The sequence below is a fragment of the Myotis nattereri genome (assembly GCF_964212035.1).
Source record: "Myotis nattereri genome assembly, chromosome: 15".
In the NCBI taxonomy this organism is placed as follows: Eukaryota; Metazoa; Chordata; class Mammalia; order Chiroptera; family Vespertilionidae; genus Myotis; species Myotis nattereri.
The window spans coordinates 43313474-43335971 of NC_138090.1; the positions used below are offsets into that span (position 1 = coordinate 43313474).

At 44.5% G+C, this 22498-nt stretch overlaps 1 protein-coding gene across 1 annotated transcript; it reads right to left on the reverse strand.

Annotated features, from left to right (window-relative positions):
- Positions 1 to 2107: 2107 nt before the first annotated feature.
- On the reverse strand, positions 2108 to 4516 carry LOC308530608 (cell adhesion molecule CEACAM21-like; the record flags this gene model as incomplete). The annotated part of the gene is made up of 2 exons (XM_081107317.1): positions 2108 to 2385; positions 4267 to 4516. The coding sequence occupies 2 exons, from the start codon at positions 4514 to 4516 to the stop codon at positions 2108 to 2110; spliced, it is 528 nt and encodes a 175-aa protein (XP_080963443.1).
- Between the last annotated feature and the right edge of the window lie 17982 nt (positions 4517 to 22498).

The following is a 22498-nucleotide window of genomic DNA, read 5'->3' on the forward strand; positions in this document are numbered from 1 at the left end:
GATCTACAGGTCACGGGGGGCACAGAACAGCACCTTTTAGTGACAGCCTTTGGGTGGCTGACATGTCTGAGACCAGCATGTTTACTAGAGTTTCTAAAGTTTAAGATAGAATGTTTGTTAAAATCCCTGTGATCTTGTTCCTTAAGGTGCAATGGAAATTTATGTGAACACTGTTGATGGCTTGGCCCCTGTGGACGTGTGCCCTTTCAGGCCTGCATGTCCTCTCAGATTCAGGTGAAAAGGCCATCCTGTGGCAACCTGCAGCCTCAAAAGCATCTACAAAGTCATGTTAGATGCTGCTGTGGATGCCAAGTCATTAGGAAGGCAGGAAAACTAGAGACCTTTAAGTGGAGGAATTTAGCCGGATAAGGAAAGAAATTGGAAGATTTGAAAATAAGGTAAGGATTGACAATGTGAACAAAATGACAGGATCAGCTAGTTACAGGTAGATGATGACAAAGTAAAACATGTGTCCAACAAATTTAAAGAGGCAAGGAATAAAATCTTCAGAACCTAGCAATAGGGCTGCGAAATGAAACTCAACACCCCTGAAAGAAAAGGCTGGGGAGATTTTAAGAAAGGAGAAGGAATTATAGGCATCTGTGTTTGAAATGGGCTTTACAGAGAGGAAATGTAAACCATCTCCTGAGGACCTGGCAGAAGGTCTTTTCACATCTTGGTTGTAAATGTCCCCACCCAACTTAGGCTCCTACTCTCCCTCAGAGACTGGGACACAGGGACACTAGGAAGATTAAATTTCAAACAGATGGGGCCAGGTCCTTGAGACAGTTATTCTCTGGGTCATAACACTGCAAAGAAGCTTTTGAGGAGATGTATGTATATTTCAAAAGTGCAGAGGAAGAACCTGCAATTACTAATTACATTTATGGAAGAAATGGTCTAAGGATGGAAGACAAAGGCATTTTGTCAGGAAGAAACTGTGTAAAGGTTAGTGACTCTGAGGGAACATTAAGGCCTCTAATCAGAACAAATCTGCTTTCTGTACGGTGGAGGGAAACACAACTAAATCTCTTTTAGCCAAGACCCAGTTGACATCTTAATCATTTCCAGCAATGTATAAAGAGGTGCAAGTTCCCAGCAATTGACAAACAGATGCAAAGTAGCTGAGAGTTCCTGAACACAGCCAGGATCTGATCTCCCAGAATGCTGTGCTTTTGGAGTTCTCCATGGAGACATTACATTGCTGTCTACAGTCACCTTCGTTTTGACCACAGGTCACCTCCAAGAAAGAAGAGTATTCTCCATCCTACAACATGGCTGGTGTCACTGGATTTGGCCTGATTTGTGACCTAAGTCCAGAGGAACTGACATTTACCACATAGTTTGCTCTGATGCAGGTTTTTCTATGTTACTGAAGACGGGAGTTCTAACAGCTTCTTGAGGTTAGGAAGCCTCACCCTCTAGCTTTGGGTAATGCCCTCATATCCAAGAAATTCCAAAAAACCCCGCAGGTCAAATTTAGCTCCATGAAAGGTGAGGTTATTTCTAATTCTGTGGGCATCAGTCTGAACTACGACATTTGAGCCAAAGCCTTGGTTGTATTACTAAGGTTTCAAATTATACCTTATTAACAAGGAAGACAGAGTCCTATTTACTTTATGCTAATAAGTCTATAGCCATATCAATAAAAATACACAAAAAACTAAAGAAATTTTTTGAAATAAGTTAAACAGGGAGAGAAAAAAAAGATCAGTGTTGTTACCAACATGGGTGTCCTCCTGTCCATTCCCATTGCCAAACACAGTGGCTGTGCATCCACTATATGCCCCCCTGGAGGAGGGACAGAGCTTGTATTTATGCAAACTCACCACGTCCACCCAGGTTAATCACACAGCCACTGCCATTCTCTTGAAAGACTTGGTTTCACCTCCACTGTGGAGATGGTACAACTTACACCACCCAGAGGCGGGATCTGGTATAGACTATCACCTTAAGTCAACAATAATGACAATTTCAGCTCTCTTTTTTGAGCATTTATTGACTCAATGCAAATCTTCTAAAGAGTTTCCACCCTCCCAACAAATCTATTTAAAGGGCACAAAAGATTATTCAAAGTTTTGTAACATATAGGAGAGGAGGAGGGTCACTAATATTTTACATCCAGCTCAACCAGCACACTTTCAGCGGAACTGATAGGGTTGGACACTTTACATTGGTAATTCCCCGCATCTTCCCTCCAGACGGGGTCTATGGTGAGGGTGCTGTCGTTCCTGGACAGCTTCATCCGCTCTGTCAGCTGCAGATTCATGCCATTGAAGAACCACTGGATGGAGACTGCATTTGTGTAGCAGGTCAGGACCACAGAATCCTTATGCTCAATGACTGTGGTGTTGCTGGCTAGGAGAGTGGGCACTCTCACTGGCTCTGTAAAGAAATAGAGAGCATGGATAATTGAGAGTGGGCTTGGGACCTGGGCCATGCTGGCTCTTCAGACATCTTAGCCACTCAGAGTTCACTGTGAGCTGTGTAAATTCACCAGATGATGGTTCTGAGCTCTGCAGAAGGACAATTGTCTTTGTTCAGGGGAAGATGTGTAGGGAAAGGGTTGCACCTCTTCCCTGAACCCAGATCATCCCTGACCTATTCCCATAGACATCTTTGTAGTATCAACACAGGGAACCCTTTCCAATCCCACGTGTCCTATATCCTCACTGTAAGGTGGAGTTTTCCTCTCATGAGCTTTTACTGACACTTTCCTATGAGTTCTTTTGACTTAAAAATTCCATGTATGTTGGGAAAGGCAATCTTACCACTTCTGCCCACTACTGGAGCCAAGGGGAATTTACAGAAAGTGAACAGGCATTTAACTATTGTTAAATAACTCATTAGGCAATAAAGATGGCCAACCCAGTCTTCATGACCTTGGACCTGGATAAATTCCATCTATAGGATTCCTCAGTCTGATCAGACTTTATTTTCAGGCCTGCTGATTGCATATAATGGTAAAATAAATCACTAAAGAGAAATGGTTATTATTTTAAGAAAAGACAGAAACTGTAGGAATAGGAGGAAATTCGTTAATGTGGTAAAGACCACACATTAGAGTCATGCAAACTCATTTTTTTTTTTGGCTGATTTTTCTGTTAAATGGCATTTACATATATAAAATAAATATCAAAAATATAAGTCTTTGTTTTACTATGGTTGCAAATATCAAAAAATTTCTATATGTGACACGGCACAAGAGTTCTGTTAGGGTTTTTCAAAATGCTGGCACGCGGAGCTCAAATGGTTCGTCATCACTGAAAACCAATGTTTGTTTTAGGGATCCCTCTGGGATGGAGGAGAGTTTATGGCTCCAGACAGACCTTGAGTCACTCTCATGGTCTGTGTGGCTATGCTTTAGTGACTATATCTCCCTGTGCCTTGGTTTCCTCTCAATGCAGTACGATGAACATCTGACTCCCAATGTTTCAGTGTATTAACAATAAAATATTCACAGTATCTGACTAAACATTGGGACAGGGGAGCTGCTCCAATGAGGGGCATCTGTTAATGATCAATTCCAAGAGAGAATCTCCTGGGCTGATCCCTGGTGTATGAGGAGCTGCCAGGAGCATCTTTCCTCCTTTATGTTCCCTGTGATTCTGACCTTTCTCTGGACTCTCCTAAATGTTTCAGTGTAGTTCACAAATGGCCTGGCGACCTTGTCCATCTGTGCTAGCCACACTCAGTCTCAGGTGAAGCACCGCCCCTATCCAGATGTGGCTCATGGGCCTGAGCTCTGGCTTCTGAGCAGCTCAAAAGCCTTGTGACTCAGACACCTGGGAAACCATTGCGCCCACTCAGTCATTCCCAGGAAGTTAACCCCAACCTGACACAGGATCCCCAGGGTACCTGGAGTCAGAAACCCTGGGGCAGGGGTCTGGGTGGGGCTGCCAAAGCTGAGCTAGTTTATGAGGATTGCAGGGGGCTCCTCAGGATGGGCCCTGGCCTAGCCCTGCAGGGTCTTTCTCAGGGTCATGGTCATGGGGAGGGGCCGAGGGAACCAGACTGAGACTGGTCTTTCTCTGCTGAGCGACTCCGAACAGTCTGGCCCTTCGCTCTGTGGAGCATGTCTGCAGGGCTAGAATCTGGGAAGGGAACTCTGATCTTAGAAAGTTTGTCTCTACTGGGTGTGTCCTGCACTAAATTCCCAAACCCAACCTTGGAGATGATGAAGAGGGGGATGGAGGCAGAGTCCAGGGCTATAAGTCCTGTGTGTTCACCCACCCAACACCCTGACGTCAGTGAGCAATCACTCACCGTATACATTGAGCTCTCCAAATCCAATTTCTTGTTTTGAGTCTCGAAGGTAGACTACTATGGTGTAGATTCCTGTGTCCTCCAGAGTGACTCTCTTTATCAGCAAGGATCCATCAAAGTTTATTTGCTCTCGACCACTGTGTGCAGCCCCTACTCTATGTCCTGGCAACGTTCCAAGACGTGCAATATTATGTTTATAGTTTGCCTCTTCTCCCCGGTACCACATGAAGCCTCTAACATTGGGAGGCATATTGCGGATACGTAGAATCACATCCTGTCCTTCGGAAGCATTGGTTGACACAATAGCGAGTTGGGCAGTGGTGGGCAGGCTCCAGAAACTTAAGAGTGAAACTAGGAGGAAAGAGAGGAATTGATCAATATTTGGATGTATATGTTAGGATGGAAAGATGAGGCCCTGGATTTCGAAAAGATCTCTTCATCTCAGCCTTGTTGTGTGTGTGTGATTGTTTGTGTGAGTGTGGTCAAGGTCAACAGCATGACCACCAATACTTCAGCACCTGTGAACTTGTTACTTTTTTGTTTTTCAGTCTCTTTTCCAGGTGTCTGTTCAGCTCACCCACTCAATGCCCTCAGACCCCTGTTGACACTTAGGGGTGTCCACGGGAGGCACCTATATAGAACACTTCCCTAAAGAATCTGTTAATCCCTTTCCGACTTGTCACTGCTCTCTTGTTCTTTTTATAACACTTGTGGATACTTGACATCACATGTAGATATTTTCTTATTTCTCTCCACCCACCGAACGTGAGCTCCATGGGGATGGTGCTTTTCCAATCTTGCATCCCCAGTGACTGCAACAGGCTGCAAAAAACTGTGAGTGAATGAATGTTCCCAGAGTCCTGCACCTCTTGGGTTGTATTTCTCCTGGGGTTGGTGTAAGGATGGTGTTTAGCACCCCTGGTTAAGTTTTTCTCTGGTGCCACCTGATATAAATTGTTAATATTATGGTCAGTTTCCAAAATTCAATAACTTAGGGATTAACAGCAACTGAAGTTGCGCTGCACCACTCAACTTCCAGATCATGAGATTTCCCAGTTACGTGTTACCCATCTCCCTTACCCATCCTACTCTGCCTCCTGTCCTCTTCCCTCAAGTCCACACAGAAGCCCTCCCTCCACTCTCAGAGCGCTGTTCTCCCCGGGGGACCCCAGCAAGTCCCCGTGTTTCCTCCTTCAGTCCACCCCCAAGGGATTGTTCCTTCCTTACCAGCCAACAGGAGCCAATTCCTGGGGATAGGTCCTCTGCGGATAGGGGCTGAGTGTGACTCCATGGTGTCTGCTGCCTGCACTGTCTTTCCCTCAGCGAGAAGAGCTTGGATTCCAGGAAAGCTCAAAGGCACCGCTGTACAAACTGTTGGGATCTGCTGTCCCTCTTCACTGGGCCCTGGGCCTCCTCCTGGTGCAAGATCACTTACCTGGTCACGTGCACCAGGGCGGAGTTTGTGCCAAGGACCCACCTCCTCCTCCCCTCATTTTTGCCACCCTTTCCCCCTACTTCCAGCTTACCATCCCTCTAAATTTTGGTTCCCATAGAGGAGCTGAGGTAGCTGAACATACACACACACACTCACACTCATACACACACACATACACAAACAAACAATTACATGCTCTGTTTGGAAAAGCACCAGCCTGGGGCATCCAGGTCATGGGAATTCCCCATGGCTCCCAGTCAGGTGCACAGTAGCCTCCCCCACAGCCCTCTCTCTTTCACATTTGACTTTTCCCTTCAAAGCAGGAGTTCTGGGGCCACCTCAGGACCTCTTGTCACTGGGATGTCACCACCGCTGTGCATTGGATCACCTGTGAAACTTTGTAGTGATTGCAATTCCCAGGTGACACCATAGATGCTGCTTCAGCAACTTTCCAGATAATGTGGTGCCCAACCAGGATGAGATCTGGTGATGTCGTGATGAGACACACCTCCCCCTCTTCTGTGCACACGCAGGGTCTCCACATCCTGTTAAAATGCAGATTCTGACTCTGCAGGTGTGTGGTGGACCAGAGACTCTGCATCTGACAAGCTCTCCAGGGAGTTGGATCTTACTGGCCTGTGGAGCCCACTTGCAACAGCAAGGCTGAAGGGCCACGTGTCCCCTGAGAGGATGATCCTCTCATCCCAGCATTGGCCTATGATGTGTCTTGGTCTTGGGTCTGTCAGCACCACACAGAGAGCCCCACAGGCCCCAAATTGGAGATTATTTCTCTTTGTGACACAGAAACCCTGCTGGGCACTGGGTCTGCCCCGTGTTCTCAAAGCATTGAGAAGGATGGATATCCTCCCAGCAGGAAGGCCACAGAGATGGCTGTGGGTGTGAGAATGGGTCAAGCTGGGTGACCACTGCAGAGGGGACCCTCCCTCTATCTCAAGTTGCCACCAGCCTTACCTTTACATCCAGGGACAGAGACCCAGGACCAGGTTCTCAGGAGGCCCTGGAGTTCCTGGGAGTGAAGAGGAAGGTGTCCCGCATGTACTGGGAAGAGAGGACTGTGATGGGAGTTCGGGTAGCTGTGGCTCCCTGATCGTCAGGGGTAGTTTCTGGGAGACCCTCCTTCTGTGTTGGCTGAGCATGTCCTGTGCTCCCTGACCTTGGGGCAGTGTCTGTCCTCTGCCTGGGGGAGTTTCCTTAGATTACCCCACCTTGTTCATGGGTGGTGCCAGGCATGGGATGTGGAGCAACAAATAGAGCCCTGGGAAAGCAGGTGCTCTTGAGTCTGTTAACGTTAGAAACTTCCTAACCTGTGAAGATTTTCATGAGCTTATTTGAACCAAGCTAACGTCATATGCCTGGAACACGTTTTCAAATCCTGAGCTCGGTAGATGTGCAACTTATTTTATACATTATAATAAAAAAAGAAGATGGAAAAAGTCGTGTGAAATCAATTAGGAAGTGAAGAAATCTCTAGAATTGATAAATAGCAAAATGGAGAAACACAGTTTTTTTTTTTTTTTTTTACTTTTTTGGGTCCAGGATAATTAACATTTACAGCACATTGAGAGGTTATGCAAGGAACCAGGCAACCTAAGAAGTATGTTGTCTCATTTGCTGGTCCCAGAGTCTGTGCCTTCAAATCATTTTGCAAAAAAACAACTACGCTGATGTGTCAACGTTATGGTATCCAAGATGCATAAGAACAGGGAGCAGGGCTCACTTAACGTAAAGTCTGACCTTTGCTAACAAAGCTGTAGGCCTGGGACATGACTACCTGACATCACGTGCCCTGTTAGGAATTTGTGATCAGACCATCCTGTGCAGTTAATTTTGGTCACTGAGCTCATCATGACTGCCATGTGATCCACTGGGCTTGTCAGGCTTATTTACAGCCCATTTTTTGTTGTCATTGTTTTATTCACAGTCCCCAGAAGTGGTAGGTGGGATACAGCAGTCATGAGGGCGGGGTCCAAAAGCCTCTGTGGGAGCAGGGGATGGAAATCAGGCTCCTTCTCTAGCTCCTTAGGCAAAGTCAGGTTCACCTGTGAATTCCCTGTGTTTTCTGTGTGTTTAAATGTCGCCCCCTGGAGAGCAGAAGGAGACCTGCAGCCAATGTCATGTGCTTTACCAGGGATGCTGACAAAAGAATGAGAGCCTGACACCTGGGCAGAGGTGGGCTCTGGCCATTAGACCAAAAGGCCAGTCAGTCGGGGTCCAGTTACTGTGGGCTCCAGGCCACCTGACTCCATCCAAGAGCAGGGTGAGTCCAGTAAGAGGAGAGGATCTGGGGCTGCTTCCATGTCAGAGCGGCTGAGGGTACAGCGTATTATGAGTCCAGTGTCATGAGAACTGTCCCCTCTGGTGGATGTACTGTTTCAGCAGGAACTCTCTGTCCCAAAGGTTTCAATTGCAGAACCTGGTGATGCCTCTTCTGAGGCTTTCAGTAGAGTGTGCCAAACTGGAGGGCTGATCCCCCAAATGCCCTGTGTGTCTCCTTTACTGCATTGGGGTGTTGCATCCAAGTCACCTTTGTCCCTGTCCATCCTTTGCTGTAGTCGTCCCCACAGGGCCCAGGATCTGAAGCAGCTCCACTTGGAGTGCTATCCACAGCAGCTGTGGTTCCCTCTGTTAGGGGAAGGGAGGCCCTTCTGGGAACCTCAGTCCTCTGTGATGGAAGCAACCCCAGATCCAGGGTCCTTCTGTCCCATCTGCTGAGGAAATTCCCCTTGCTCCCCAGGACATCATGGGTGGGTGAGATGTTCAGGGACTACAGGCAGGTGTCCCACAGACCAGGGACCTTGGGTTTGGGAGGTCAGTGTGAGCTGTCTTTCCCATGGTAGTACCTCTACCTGGTCTGAAAGATCCAGAGTTTCTGTCAGGTCAGGGCTTTATGAGAAGACAAAGGTCCAAGGCTGCTGTCCAGGCCCCAGCAAAAGGAGACATCACTCACAAGTTGGAAATGGGCAGGGCTGTCATTTTCTGGGTATGGAGGTAGGTCTGACTCTTCATTGTTAGTTGGTCCTATCTTCCACCCCCTCACTGTGTGAGGGGGATAAACCCATCCCTGGGTTATCCCCACACAGTTGTGGCCTCCTCTCATGCTGACACCAATGTCTTCGTGCCTATAAGGAACATAGTTTGACCACTAGTGTCACACAGGGTGACAGGCTTCCATTGGGTGGTTTCTCTCATCCATTTAATGACTGCTTACTGAGCATCTGTGATGTGTCAGACCCTGGATGGGCCCTGGGACCTGAGAGAACAGGACATAGTTTAGACCTGTGCTCATGGAGTTTACCTTGTAACAAAGACCGGCTCTCAGAGAAATCACAGCACTAAGGAGTTAATTATAATCCAGAGAAGGGCCACGAAGAAAGAGTTGTATGTACTTGAGTCTCAGCTTGGCTGGGGATCACACAGAGCACTTTTGAGAAACTGAGCTCTTGGCTGAGACCTGAAGCATGAGTGGCCATTCACCCTTTGGACAGATTGTGGTGGGGAAGAACTGCCTTCAGAGGACTGGACTTTGGTGGGAAGATGCCTGGTTGGTTGGAGGAGCTTTCAAAGTCCAGTGTGGGCAGTGTGAAAATTAAGAAAGAATGTGGGCCAAAACCGGTTTGGCTCAGTGGATAGAGCATCGGTCTGCGGTCTGAAAGGTCCCAGGTTCGATTCCGGTCAAGGGCATGTACCTGGGTTGCAGGCACATCCCCAGTGGGAGATGTGCAGGAGGCAGCTGATCGATGTTTCTCTCTCATCAATGTTTCTAACTCTCTTTCTCTCTCCCTTCCTCTCTGTAAAAAAATCAATAAAATATATTTTTAAGAAAAAGAAAAAAAGAAGGAATGTGGACTGAGTGATGATGGTGAGGTTGGACCCTGCTGGGCTGTGGGTGCTGCTGAGGTGGGTTCAGCAGACACCTGAGGTGGCTGCAGACTGTGGAGTAGCTCAACCCCCTTTGATGGACAAACTGAAAAATGTGTATGAAAAAGTCATGTTACAGTTTTGAATTTTATATTCAACTTATACTTTAAGCAATATTTTGTATGTGTATATTTAAATTTAACATATTTATTGAATTTTAATTTGCATGTAATAAACTTACCATATTGAAAGTATACAAATTATTAAGCTTTGCCGAATGCATGCACCAGAGAAGTTGTTACAATGAAGAAAATGAACATGTTCTTCACTGTTAAAACCTCCTCAGGACCTCTTATAATCTCCTCACTCTGTCCCTCTCTCACTCCCTCCAACTCTTATCTGCTTTCAGTCATTATAGATGAGTTTGCATTTTCAGCAGTATCCATAATTTGAACCATATAATATGTAATTTTGAGCGAATGTTGGCTTCTAGAATCAATGCCATTATCTTGATTAATTCTTTCCTTTTAAATCCCTCAGGTCTATTCCATTATAGGATGCACCAAACTTGTTTAGCCACTTACCCAGTCATGGACATTTGTGTTGATTCCCATTTTGGACTATTACAAGTAAACCAGGCACTAACATTCGTGTAGAAAGGTCGTTAGTACACAGAATTATGTGCAGGTAAAACCAATGCAGGGCCACAAAAATGGAAGTCAGTGAGTTGACAAGGAAAGTCTGGTTTCAAGGTCCCACTGCCACAGCCCTACCCAGTGGCAAAGAAACACCGGCATATTCACATAAAGCTCTGTTGGCAGAATCCAACCATCAGGAGCAGGAATCACAGCCCTTTCTCCCTCCCAGATTTCAAACTGCAGGCAAGTGCATGTCAGAGCCTGACATTAATTCACACCTGGATTCCCAGTCATTAGAAGTGGGAAAGGTGGTATTTAACCTTTCAGCCCCTCTGGTACAGGAGGAAATATAGAAAGTTGTGGAGCATAGATGTCAAGTGCCAATAGATCATACATGGCATGGTTGAGTCCGCTTGCAGGCTGTGTGGCTCTGGGCAAGTGATCCCACCTCAGAAAGCCTCAGTTTCCTCACGTGATTTCATAGAAAGATATTTCCTGGTTCTTAGAATAGAGCAGTTTAAATTCTTGAAATTTTCTGAGTGATATGGGCAATAAGAGTGTCTTTTGTCCCAATGAGGCAACTCCTGACAGGCCTCTGGATCGTTGCAGGGTAAGGACAGGTTGCCATAAAGGCCAAAGCTTGATTAGAAGCCTGGAATTTTCAGCTGCCAACGTAAGAAATATTTAAACCTGTAGAGAATTTTTATGAGTTTGAGTCCAACTGACGACAATTGCCAGGAAGCAAAATCTCAACGAAAAGCGGCAGTTTTGCACCTTATGTTATACATTACAATCAAAGCAGGAGGCATAAGAGGTTAAATAAAATCCATTGGTGATAGGTTAGGAAGGTGGGAGAAAGCAAAACAGGGTAATCTCTGAGATTGGATAAAAAGTAAAACAAATAGACACATACTTCTTTTGCATTGGTTGATAGAAGATAGTTAGCAGCTAACAATTAACATGATGACAATAGCAATGCCGGGGGGGGGGGGGTCTGTCTGTGGCTTCTCCTCTGGTGCAGTGAGGGCCTGGAAAAAAAGAAAAATTTTCCTGATATTCCAAAAGTAAGTTATCATGAATGCAAAAAGACAATAGACTTGTTCAGTTAATATAAAGATTCAGCTTTGTTAGGAAAAACTACCTAAGACATAGTTACCCAACGTGACTCACTTTTAGTTAGAAAGTTGTCATTTTAGGCCATCCTATGTGGTTACTTTAAGTCTCTGATTTTGCAAATCATACTATGCAGGCCTCCTCTGAGCTTGTCAGCTTTAGTATGTGGCCCCATTTTCGTCCACACCTCCCCCTTTGGGTCATAAATCAAACGGAAGGATTCACTGATGACCAACCTTTTGGTTGGAAAATGTGGTTTCATGATGCTAGAAAGGCTCATCTCTAGGAAGTCTTAGTTTATCTAGCTGAACTATGGACCACTGGGGATAGGGCAAGACTATAACCTTGGATGAAAGCCAAGGTCATATTTTCTCAAAAGTCAAAAGCAGGTAAATGGGAGCCTGTCAGGTTCCACTGGTCTTCATTAAGAAAAAACACTTTGTACCTGACCAGTGTCACTAAGTGATACGAGTATCAGCCTGCACTTCCTGGTCAAGGTCATGTGTCTAGGACTCTAGGTTGTAGGTTCAATCCCTGGTCCCAATCATGATGCATGCAGGAGACAGCCAATTGTATTCCTCTCATATCGATGTTTCTCTCCCTCTCTCTCTCTTTTTTTTTAATATATTTTTTTATTGATTTTTTACAGAGAGGAAGGGAGAGAGATAGAGAGTCAGAAACATCATTGAGAGAGAAACATCGATCAGCTGCCTCCTGCACATCTCCTACTGGGGATGTGCCCGCAACACAGGGGCATGCCCCAGACCGGAATCGAACCTGGGACCCTTCAGTCCGCAGGCTGACGCTCTATCCACTGAGAAAAACCGGTTTCGGCTCCCTCTCTCTTTTTATCTCTCCCACCCTCCCTCCTAATCTTTCTAAAAATAAGTGGAAACAAGATCCTTGGGTTAGGATTTAAACAAACAAACAAAAAAAAACCCTATAAAAATAAAGAAAATCATTTTGGGTCATTCCTAACCTATAAGCTATCGTGATCCAAATTTTGCTGTCTGTCTCATTTCTCTGTATTTTTCATCTAGTATAACACTTGCTCAGTTTGAGGGCAAACTATACACCTCTTCAGTTTTCACAATCTGATCATGAGATGGGTTCTCATTTACAATGGTCCACTTATTTCCCTTTGAAAACACTCAAGGGTCATTCATTATTAATCTGATTCCTTCTGGTTGTGCAATTGGAACTGTAATTGTATTTGGGTCAAGGCTGTAAGAACCCAATGCTGTATATTACAATTACTATCCAAAAATTTCATTGACCAGGAAGACTGTCAGATTATCATAAGTAAATTTCCTGTGCCTCAGCTGCAGTTATAGAGGAACATGTTTTTATAGCTGCTTCAGCTTCATGTGAATTAATATGGTTAGCAGTCTTTGTTGGGTTAGGGTATGAGCATATCCCCATAATTAAGTTTTGGGATTTCTACATAAAATTTCTCAATATTCCTTTTCCACTAACCTCTACAGCTTCCCTTGTGTTCCGTTTCCTCTTTTTACTCATTCAGAAATAATTAACTTGTTAGGTCAAACTAGTTACTTTTAACTTCTCTGAAAAACACCTAGCCTGGCTGGCATGGCTCAGTGGTTGATCATCAACCCATGGACCAAGAGGTCACATTTTCATTCCCTGTCAGGGAAATTGCCTTGGTTGTTGGCTCGACCTCCAGAGTGGGCTATGCAGTGGGTAGCCAATCAATGATTCTCTCCCATCAGTGATGTTTCTATCTCTTTCTCCCTTCCCCTTCCTCTCTGAAATCACTTCAAAATTTTTTAATATATTTAATTGATTTTTTACAGAGAGGAAAGAAGAAGGATAGAGAGTTGGTAACATCGATGAGAGAGAAACATCAATCAGCTGACTCCTGCACACCCTCCACTTGGGATGTGCCCACAACCAAGGTACATGCCTTTGACCGGAATCGAACCTGGGATCCTTCACTTCACAGGCTGACGCTCTATCCACTGAGCCAAACTGGTTAGGGCCATACAAACATTTTTAAAGAACACTCCCAGATCCCTTTCCTCCTTTTGCAATAGCACTCCCTCTGCATTTCAAAATGTTATCAGAAATATAAGCCAGGCCCTGAGCGAAGTTGCCTAAGACCAGCTGGTAGTGTTCAGGTACTTGACTTCATGCAGGAAAGATTGCAGAATATGAGTCTAGGTGATTTTGAGACTACGTTTATTAAAGCTGGGGGCAGTGACACAAGGAAGGACCTGGGATACATGAAGCAGTAGGAGAGAGACAAAGTGTGGCTGATTCGGCTCTCTAGAAACTTTATGGGACAGAAGTAAGCCTATGCAAGGCTGCTGTCAGCTCACTGGAGAGTCAGAGGCAAGGGGACTTGGGGACAAGTTCAGGGAGTTAGCCCAAGATGAGCTAGTGCTGCCTATTGTTCCCCTGGTTGCAAGTCACCTGGGTATCACTTATGGTTTAGGTGAAAGAAAATTCACTGGAAAAGGAGATTTGAGTGAGTGTGCCCCAAGAGGGGCACATGCTGGCTTCTTTTTCTTGAGGGGTTTTATCTACTTTTCAAAGCTGGGGATTTAGGAGACATCTCAGGGAACATCTCAATAAAATATTTATCAGCATTTCCAGGTTTGCCTTTTCAGATTGTGGTCTCCACTGATTCTTCAATAGCAGGACAGAAAGTCTAAGTCACACAACCAATGGTATGACCAGGAAGAAAAGGCCACCCTGAAGGCAAGGTCTAAGATCAGTTTTGCCCATTGCTAGGTACCCGAGGCTTTCTGCCCTGGTGACCTTCGGCATCTGGCTGTAAATTTCTACGCCAGTTTATTCAACTATCTGTCTCAGTTTCCCCATTCTACATGCCAAGGAATATTCCTAACTTCTTACTATAATTTGACTACATTTCTTGGAATGACTTTCAAATATTTCTGACAGACTAGTGATGTGTCAAATGAACCAGTCACTAGTATACTTAAAATGGGAGGCTTCTAGTAAATAAGGTTCTTATTTGTTTTATAAAAGGTTCTTATTTATACAGGACAAAATTGTTCCAGTTGAGCTAGCATTGTTAGAAAAAAGAGGGATATTCAACAGAATAGAGTCATCCATGGGGTTAACAGCCAGTTACACCAGAGGGGGAAAAAGGAAGGATCAGGGAAAGACTCCAGATTACTTAATATCCTCACATAGGCTCTGTATCTAAAGTTCTGGTATCCTTGTCCTGTCCTCACCTCAGGGAGTCCTGGGCTAGGAGAGGTTTGTGAACTCCCTCAGAAGAATGAGTACAAAAAGATTGAAGAAAATAGGAACAAAGCAATGGCTTCTTTGAAAATCCATCCTCATTAACAACAACACCATAAATTAGAAGATTCAATATTGTTAACTGCCCATACTACTCAAAGCAGTCTGCAGATTCAATAAAATATATTGTAATCCAAAAGGCATTTTTATTTTTTAATTATGATTTTGAATTAAATCTTTATTGTTCAGATTATTACAGTTGTTCCTCTTTTATCCCCCATAGCTCCCTTACATCTGGTTCCCACCCTACCCTCCGCCCTCACCCCCCCACACTGTTTCATCCATAGGTGCATGATTTTTGTCCAGTGTCTTCCTCCATCCCCCACACCGTCCCCCCCCCCAATAGTCAGTCCACTCCCTATCTATGCCCCTGATTCTATTATAATCACCAGTTTATTCTGTTCATCAGATTATGTATTCACTTGATTTTTAGATTCACTTGTTGATAGATGTGTATTTGTTGTTCATAATTTGTATCTTTACTTTTTCTTCTTCTTCCACTTCTTAAAGGATACGTTTTAGCATTTCATATAATACTGGTTTGGTGGTAATGAACTCCTTGAGCTTTTCCTAATCTGTGAAGCACTTTATCTGACCTTCAATTCTGAATGATAGCTTTGCTGGATAAAATGATCTTGGTTGTAGGTTCTTGGCATTCAACACTTTGAATATTTCTTGACACTCCCTTCTGCCTGAAAAGTTTCTGTTGAGAAATAAGCTGACAATCGTATGGGTACTCCCTTGTAGGTAACTGACTTTCTTTCTCTTGTTGCTTTTAAGATTCTCTCTTTGTCTTTTATTCTTGGCATTTTAAATATGTTGTGTCTTGGTGTGGTCCTCTTTGGATTCCTTTTGTTTGGGGTTCCCTGCGCTTCCTGGACTTGTAAGTCTATTTCTTTCACCAGGTAGAACAAATTTTCTGGCATTATTTCTTCAAATAGCTTTTCAATATCTTGCTCTCTCTCTTCTTCTGGCACCCCTATAATGCAGATGTTGGTATGCTTGAAGCTGTCCCAGAGGCTCCTTACACTATCTTCGTATTTTTGGATTCTTTTTTCATTTTGCTTTTCCAGTTGGGTGGTTTTTGCTTCTTGGTATTTTAAAACTTTGACTTGATTCTTGTGATCCTCTAGTCTGCTGTTGGGAGTCTGTATAATATTCTTTATTTCAGTCAGTGTATGCTGAATTTCTAGTTGGTCCTTTATCACAACCTCAAGGGTCTCACTAGATTTCTTGAGGGTCTCATTAAGTTTATCAGCGGTTTCTAGAAAATTCTTGAAAAACCTTAAAAGTGTGGTTTTGAACTCTATATCCAGTAGTTTACTTTCCTCCATTTCTGTCATTTGTGTCCTGTTTCTTTGTCTCACATTTCTTTTATGCTTCGCTGTGTCAATAGAGTGCCTTTCTTTGCTAAGTGTCCTATAGGGCCCTGAGGCTCAGCCACCCCAATTACCTGAGGTAGACACCCTTGGTGCAACCCCTTGTGGGCTTTGTGCACAGTCTTGTTGTAGTTAAGCCTTGATTGTTGTAGGTAACACTGGGAGGGATTGACCTCCAGGCCAGTTGGCTGTGAGAATCAGTTGTGTCTTCAATGGGAGAACTTCTGTGCTGGAGACACCCCTCCAGGGCAAGACTTGCTTCAATGGGGCTTTGTTGCTCACTGATTCTGCCCCCTGAGTGTGTCATTTATGGATCCGAGGAGCTACAATCAGAATGGTCCCACTCTGACCACTGGGAACACTGGCTCTTGGATCTCTAAGGAGGTGCTAATCTAGCCTCTTCCTGAGGCTATCCAGCAGGAGCCAGTGAAGCAATGCAAGCTGCCATGGTGCCATGGGCCAGCTTCAGTTTGTTAGGTAATTATCAGATTGCAAGGGGCCAGGCCTTTCATAGGCAAAAGCCTCCATGCACAGCTGAGGCGGGGTTGGGTACCAGGGGATCAACAGCGTGGAGCAAGCAGTTATGGCTGCTCTCAGTCCTGCCCTCAGAGGCCCCCGTTTCTCAGTTCCCCGGCAATCGCTGCAAGCACCTTTGAAAGAAAGCTGTCCTCGAGTTCCAACTGCTGCCAGAAAGTCCAGTTTCTCCCATATGAGTCTGGATCCCCAGAGACTCGCCCAGAACTGGAGTTCAGAGCAGTCTGGAGCTTGAGACTCCCTCCCGATTGAAAAAGTCAACCGTGTCCTCAGCCGCCAGCCCTCTCTGCATGCACCCAAGGGCATTTTTAAACAAATAAAAATATCATTCTTAATTCATATGATATATCAAGGACCCTGAGGAAACAAAAAAATCTTCTTTACTTTCCTGAAGACCAGTATTTAGTGTAGACTTTATTGCATCTGTTTAATGCTACTCACATTTAAGCCAACTTTCTGTGATTTCTTTAAATTCAAATCTCTGAAGTACATCATAGATGGAGAACCTTCCTTCTGCGAGCTACAGGGGTGGGAAAGGGGTGGTCCTGCTCATTAGAGTAGAAAAAGACAAAACCCCTTCACATTCCTTCTCAGCTCCTTTAGGTTACTTTCTTTTGTTGCCGCCCTCTGGTGGCCAAATTAAAACTTGCACCTCCCAAATAGGGCCAAACCACTTTTTCTTAATTTTTTTTTTTTTTTTAATAGATTTAAGAGAGGAAGGGAGAGGTAGAGAGAGACAGAAACATCAATGATGACAGAGAATCATTGGCTTTCTCCTGCATGCCTCACACTGGGCATCGAGTCTGCAACCTGAGCATGTGCGCTGAGTGGAAATGGAACCATGAACTCCTGGTTCATAGGTGGATTCTCATCCACTGAGCCACACCGGCCAGGCTCAAACCAATTTTTCCAGCCTGGGATCTCTGCTAGGGATGTAAGCAAGTAAAGTGAGTGTCATTAAGAATTTCAACAATGGTGGATAAGGACACATATGTAATACCTTCTAAGTGACTTCATAGATTGGGATCCAATGAAGTTGGCCACCCCTAGCAGGGCAAATGGATGTGTTCATCCTAAGGTTAATTTCATCCCATATTTAAGTCATAAAATACCTCGAGACCTACAGTCATCCTCAATGTGAGAACCAGTGAATCTTCTACTAAAGATGAACAAAACGATAAGATTTCTAAGTGCCTTGGTAAGACACGTGTGCTCTGAAGGGTGGGAGTGTATGCCTGCTGATGTTGATGCTCTATGACAATTACATCAGTGATGAGAGTGTCAACAGTGTCAGGGTCAGTTCTAATGATAAGCAGTTCATGCAAAGAATGAACTCTAAGGAAATCCACGACTCTGACCATTCAGGGGTCTGACACATGTATGAGGCCCTCATGGCTCCAATAGTCTGGGCCATGCTGGATGGTACCATTCAGGGTAAAGGAGAAATTTCTGTGCTTGTACCTTCATCTAATTGATGTTGTGAGAATGAAAGGTGCTTTGTTAAGCCTCTTGTAATACCTCATAGAAAATGACATTCACATTCCTACGGTTTGGTTCTATTCAAAGGCAATAGAACAACAGCCATTGACCAGCTTCTAGGCCTCAGGAGAGACAGAGAGTCTTAACATGGGCAGTAAGTTGACCCAGTAGCCAGAACTGTTCATCATGATCTGGGTTCTATCACAACCCCCAACAGAAGGTCAGGTGGGGATAGAAGAATCCATCACCGATGGAAGTGACACATCCTGCATTATATGAGAACAGGTGGCCAAGACCATGGGCACCTACCACTCCAGCCCTGTGACCTGTCACAGAGCTCTCACCTGTGGAATCACAGAGATTCACTTTGACTGGTCAAGAAAGAAGGAAAAGGCTCCACTCACTCCAGTTTACCCTGGCCCTCAATTCCTCTTCCTCCAACACACACCATCAGCTACTCCCTTTCCTTTCCCGAGGCTCCTAGTCAGATTTACTGACTGACACACAAATGCCCTGGAACATGACTAACTTATTGACTTAGCTGAGCCACGTCTAGTGGTATGAGAATTAAATTGGTACTTTCATGGCACTCCCAGGTCATGTGGACACCGCTGCCTCTGGACAGTGCTTTGAGATCCAGCTGCACATGTCTCTACTGGGTCAAAACTGGAGACTGGACACCTCAGGCCCCCAATTTTGTCTTTAACTCCAATCCTTCCCTGCATTCACTACCTTACCCCAGTTCCATGCAACCCCTTCTCTAGGCAGACTACTCTACACTACAGCTCCCTTCCTGATACAATTCCCGAACCCCCAGGAATCATCTTCTATGTTCACGGTGTACCTATTGTACAATTCCTCATTTCTCGTCAGACTCCTAGTCACCAACTGGATGCTCATCTCCTTCTCCACCTTGCCCCTATCACATGTCCTCTACCAGCATGGTGCTCCCTCTTGTCCCAGTGTCAAGGCATTTTACGGAGTCTTCAAATACCTTGTCATTTCCCTTACCCTGTGTGTCACCCTTCATGCCCATCCAAGTCTAAGGGAATGGGACTCCCCCACCTTTCGATGCACCAGCTCCAGTGGTTTCTCCCTCAATAGCTAAGAGAGCCTCTCACTCATAATTCCAAACTCCATTCTGAGTCGCCCAAAAGCCCTATTCCATGGCACCTATGTCCCCTTGAAGCCTTATAATGCACAACATCCAAACCTTCCCAGGCTTTATAATTTCTCATCCTGACTCGGAGAAGACCCCATCCCTCCATGCCCCCCCTCATACTCACCTTTTCTTATCCACAATCCTTCTCTGGCCAGGTCTCCAAGTATTTCAGCTAAATACCACAGAGGCCACCTGGAGCATAAAAGGAAATAGAACCAGAAGAGACATTTATTTCTGATTTCCTAGCTTCTGGTTATGGACTCTCTAAGAACAGGCACATGGAGTTTGTAAAAACAACAAAGAATGAGGACAGTGATGTCTAGCCTGAGCTCCAGGTCACAGTGTGCACAAAAAAGGTCGTAGAATGCAGGCCTGAGCATGACTGACATGACAAAGATCCTGCATATTTACTGGAGTTCTTGAGTTTTATGACATAATATTTTTTAAAATCTTTGTTACCTTTCCCTTGAAAGTATAGTTAAATTGCATGTGGAATGAGAATACTCTTAATGGTTAGGCTGCTGTGCAGGTGCACTCAGATTCTGGGACAAAGGCCACTCCAAGGAAACCTGGGGCCACAGAATGATCTGGGCAGTCAGGTCATCTGTTTTGGAGGATAAGTCAGAAGTGAAGGAGGCAAGTAAGAATAATTTATTTGGAGGATTATAGCCAGATAAGGAAATATTGTTAAATTTGAAAATACGGTAAGATGAACAAGATGACAGGATCAGCTAATTACAGGTAGGTGATGTCAAAAGAAAACATGCATTGGGCAAATTGAAAGAGGCAAGAAATACTTTATTGAAGACCAACCATGCAATTGGACAGTGAGACTGAGTTCGACACCTTCAAAAGAAAAGGCTGGGGAGATTTTAAGAATGGCAGCAGGAATCATAGGCATCTGTGTTTGCTAGTTGGCTTTACACAAAAGAAAAGAAAAATTTCTCATGAAATCCTGACAGGAGGTTCTTTCACCTCTTGGCTGTAAATGTCCTCACCGAAGTTAGGCTGCTACCCTCCATCAGAGACTGGGACTCAGGAACACCAAGAGGATTAAATTTCAAAAGGATGGGCCCAGGCTTTTGAGACAAATATTCTATGGGACATAACACTGGCAAGAACTTTTTATGGAGACTTACGTATATTTCAAAAGGACAGAGAAAAAATCTGCAATTGCAAATTGTGATTATATTTTTGAAGAAAATGCCCTCAAACAATGGAGGTCAGAGGCCTGCAGTCAGGAAGAACCCATTTAAACATAAGTGTTTCTGAGGCAACATGAAGGTAACCCTGGTCATAACAAAACGGCTTTCTGCATAGTGGAGGGAAACACCATTAAATATCTTTCAGACAAGATCCAGTTTGCATCTTCATCAGTTCCTGCATTTATAAGCAGGTGAAAAATAATCTGAGAATCCCTGAACAGAGCCAGGATCTGACCTCCCAGGAGGCTGTGCAATTGGAGTTTTCCATGGAGACATTACATTTCCCTGTATAGTCACCTTCCCTTTGATCATAGGAAATCTCCAAGAAAGAATAATACTTTTGATCCTACATCCTGGCTGGTGTCACTCAATATGGCTGATTAGTGACCTACGCGCAGAGGAATGACATTCACACATAGTTTGCTCTGTTGCACATATTTCTATGAAACCTAAGATGGGAGTTCTAACAGCCCCTTGAGGCTAGGAAGCCTCACCTTTACACTTCACCTGCAGTCTCTCTAGCTTTGAGAAATGCCCTCTTCCACAAGAGATACCCAAATATCTATGAGGAGGAACTTAGTTCCATAAAGAGTGAAGTCATTTCTAATTCTCAGGATATGAGTGTGAACTAGGATATTTGAGCCAAAGCCTTGGTTGTATTACCAGCATTTCCAAATATATCCTATTAACAAGGAAGACAGTATCCTACTGAACTTATGGAAATTGATTCACTGACACAAAAATAAAAAGTATTTAAGAGGGCCTTAGAAATATTTTGGGAGAAGTAAAACGGGAAGAAAAAGATCAGTGTTGATACACACATGGGAGTCCTCCTGTACATTCTTGCTGTCCAAAACAGTGTCCAGGTACCCTCCACAGGACCCATTGGAGAAGGGACAGAGCTTGGACTCCTGGAAGCTTATCACATGCTCCCCCTGGTCATCACATGACCACTACCCTTGCTGGGAGGGACTCAGTGTCACTTTCACTGTGGAGATGGTGCCAATGGGACGAACCAGATGTGGGATCTGGTGTGGAATGTTAGCTTCAGTCAACAATAACCTCAACGCTAGCTCTCATTTTTGAGTATTTATTGACTCCGTTCAAGTCTTCTAAGGACTTTCCACCTTTACAACAAATTTATTTCAAGGCTGAAATTAATTTATTCAGGGTTAAATAGAATAGAGAGGGAAAGCAGGGTAATTAATATTTTACAACCAGCTACGCCACTTCACTTTCAGCAGAACTGATGGGGTTGGACACTTCATACTGGTAGTTCCCAGCATCCTCCCTCCTGACAGGGTCTATGGTGAGGGTTCTGTTGCTCCAGGACATCTTCATGCTCTTACACATTCATGTTATTGAAGAACCACTGGGTGAGGATCACAGTTGAGTAGCAGATCAGGACCACAGCATTCTCATTCTCTGAGACTGTGGCGTTGCTCTCTAGGAGGGTGGGCACTCTTGTGGGCTCTGCAAAAAGACCAAGGACTGATTGAGAGTGGGCTTGGGACTTGGGGTCCTGCTACATTCTGAGACATCTCAGCCACTCACAGTCCCCAGTGAGCTCTGTAAAGGTCACCAGAGGAAGGTCCTGACCTCTGCAGAAGGACAATTGTCTTTGATCAGGTGACAATGTGTAAGGAGAGGGCTGCACTTCTTCTCTGACCTCCCATAACCCCAGGGTGACCCCTGACCTGTTCCCCATCATCTCTGTAATATCAGCATAGGGAACACCTTCCAAGCTGATGTTTCCTATGACCTCATCATCAGGTAATAGTTTCCTCTCATGAGCTTTTATAATTATTTCTGTTATTAACTTCAAAAAAGATTATGTCCCACTCTTTACGTAAAATTCCATGTATGTTGTGGAAGGCAAGCTACCATCTCTGTCCATCTCTGAGGACAAGGCAACTTTATAGAAAGTGAAAAGGCATTTACCTCTTTATAAATAATTTATTAGGCAATAAAGATGTCCCAACCCAGTCTTCATGACTTTGGAAGTTGAGAAGTTCCAGCTAAAAGACTTGTCAGTGTAAAAGAACTTTATTTCCTGGCCTGCAGATTGAATATCATGGTAAAATAAGTGTCTAGAGAGAAGTGGTTACAGTTTTAAC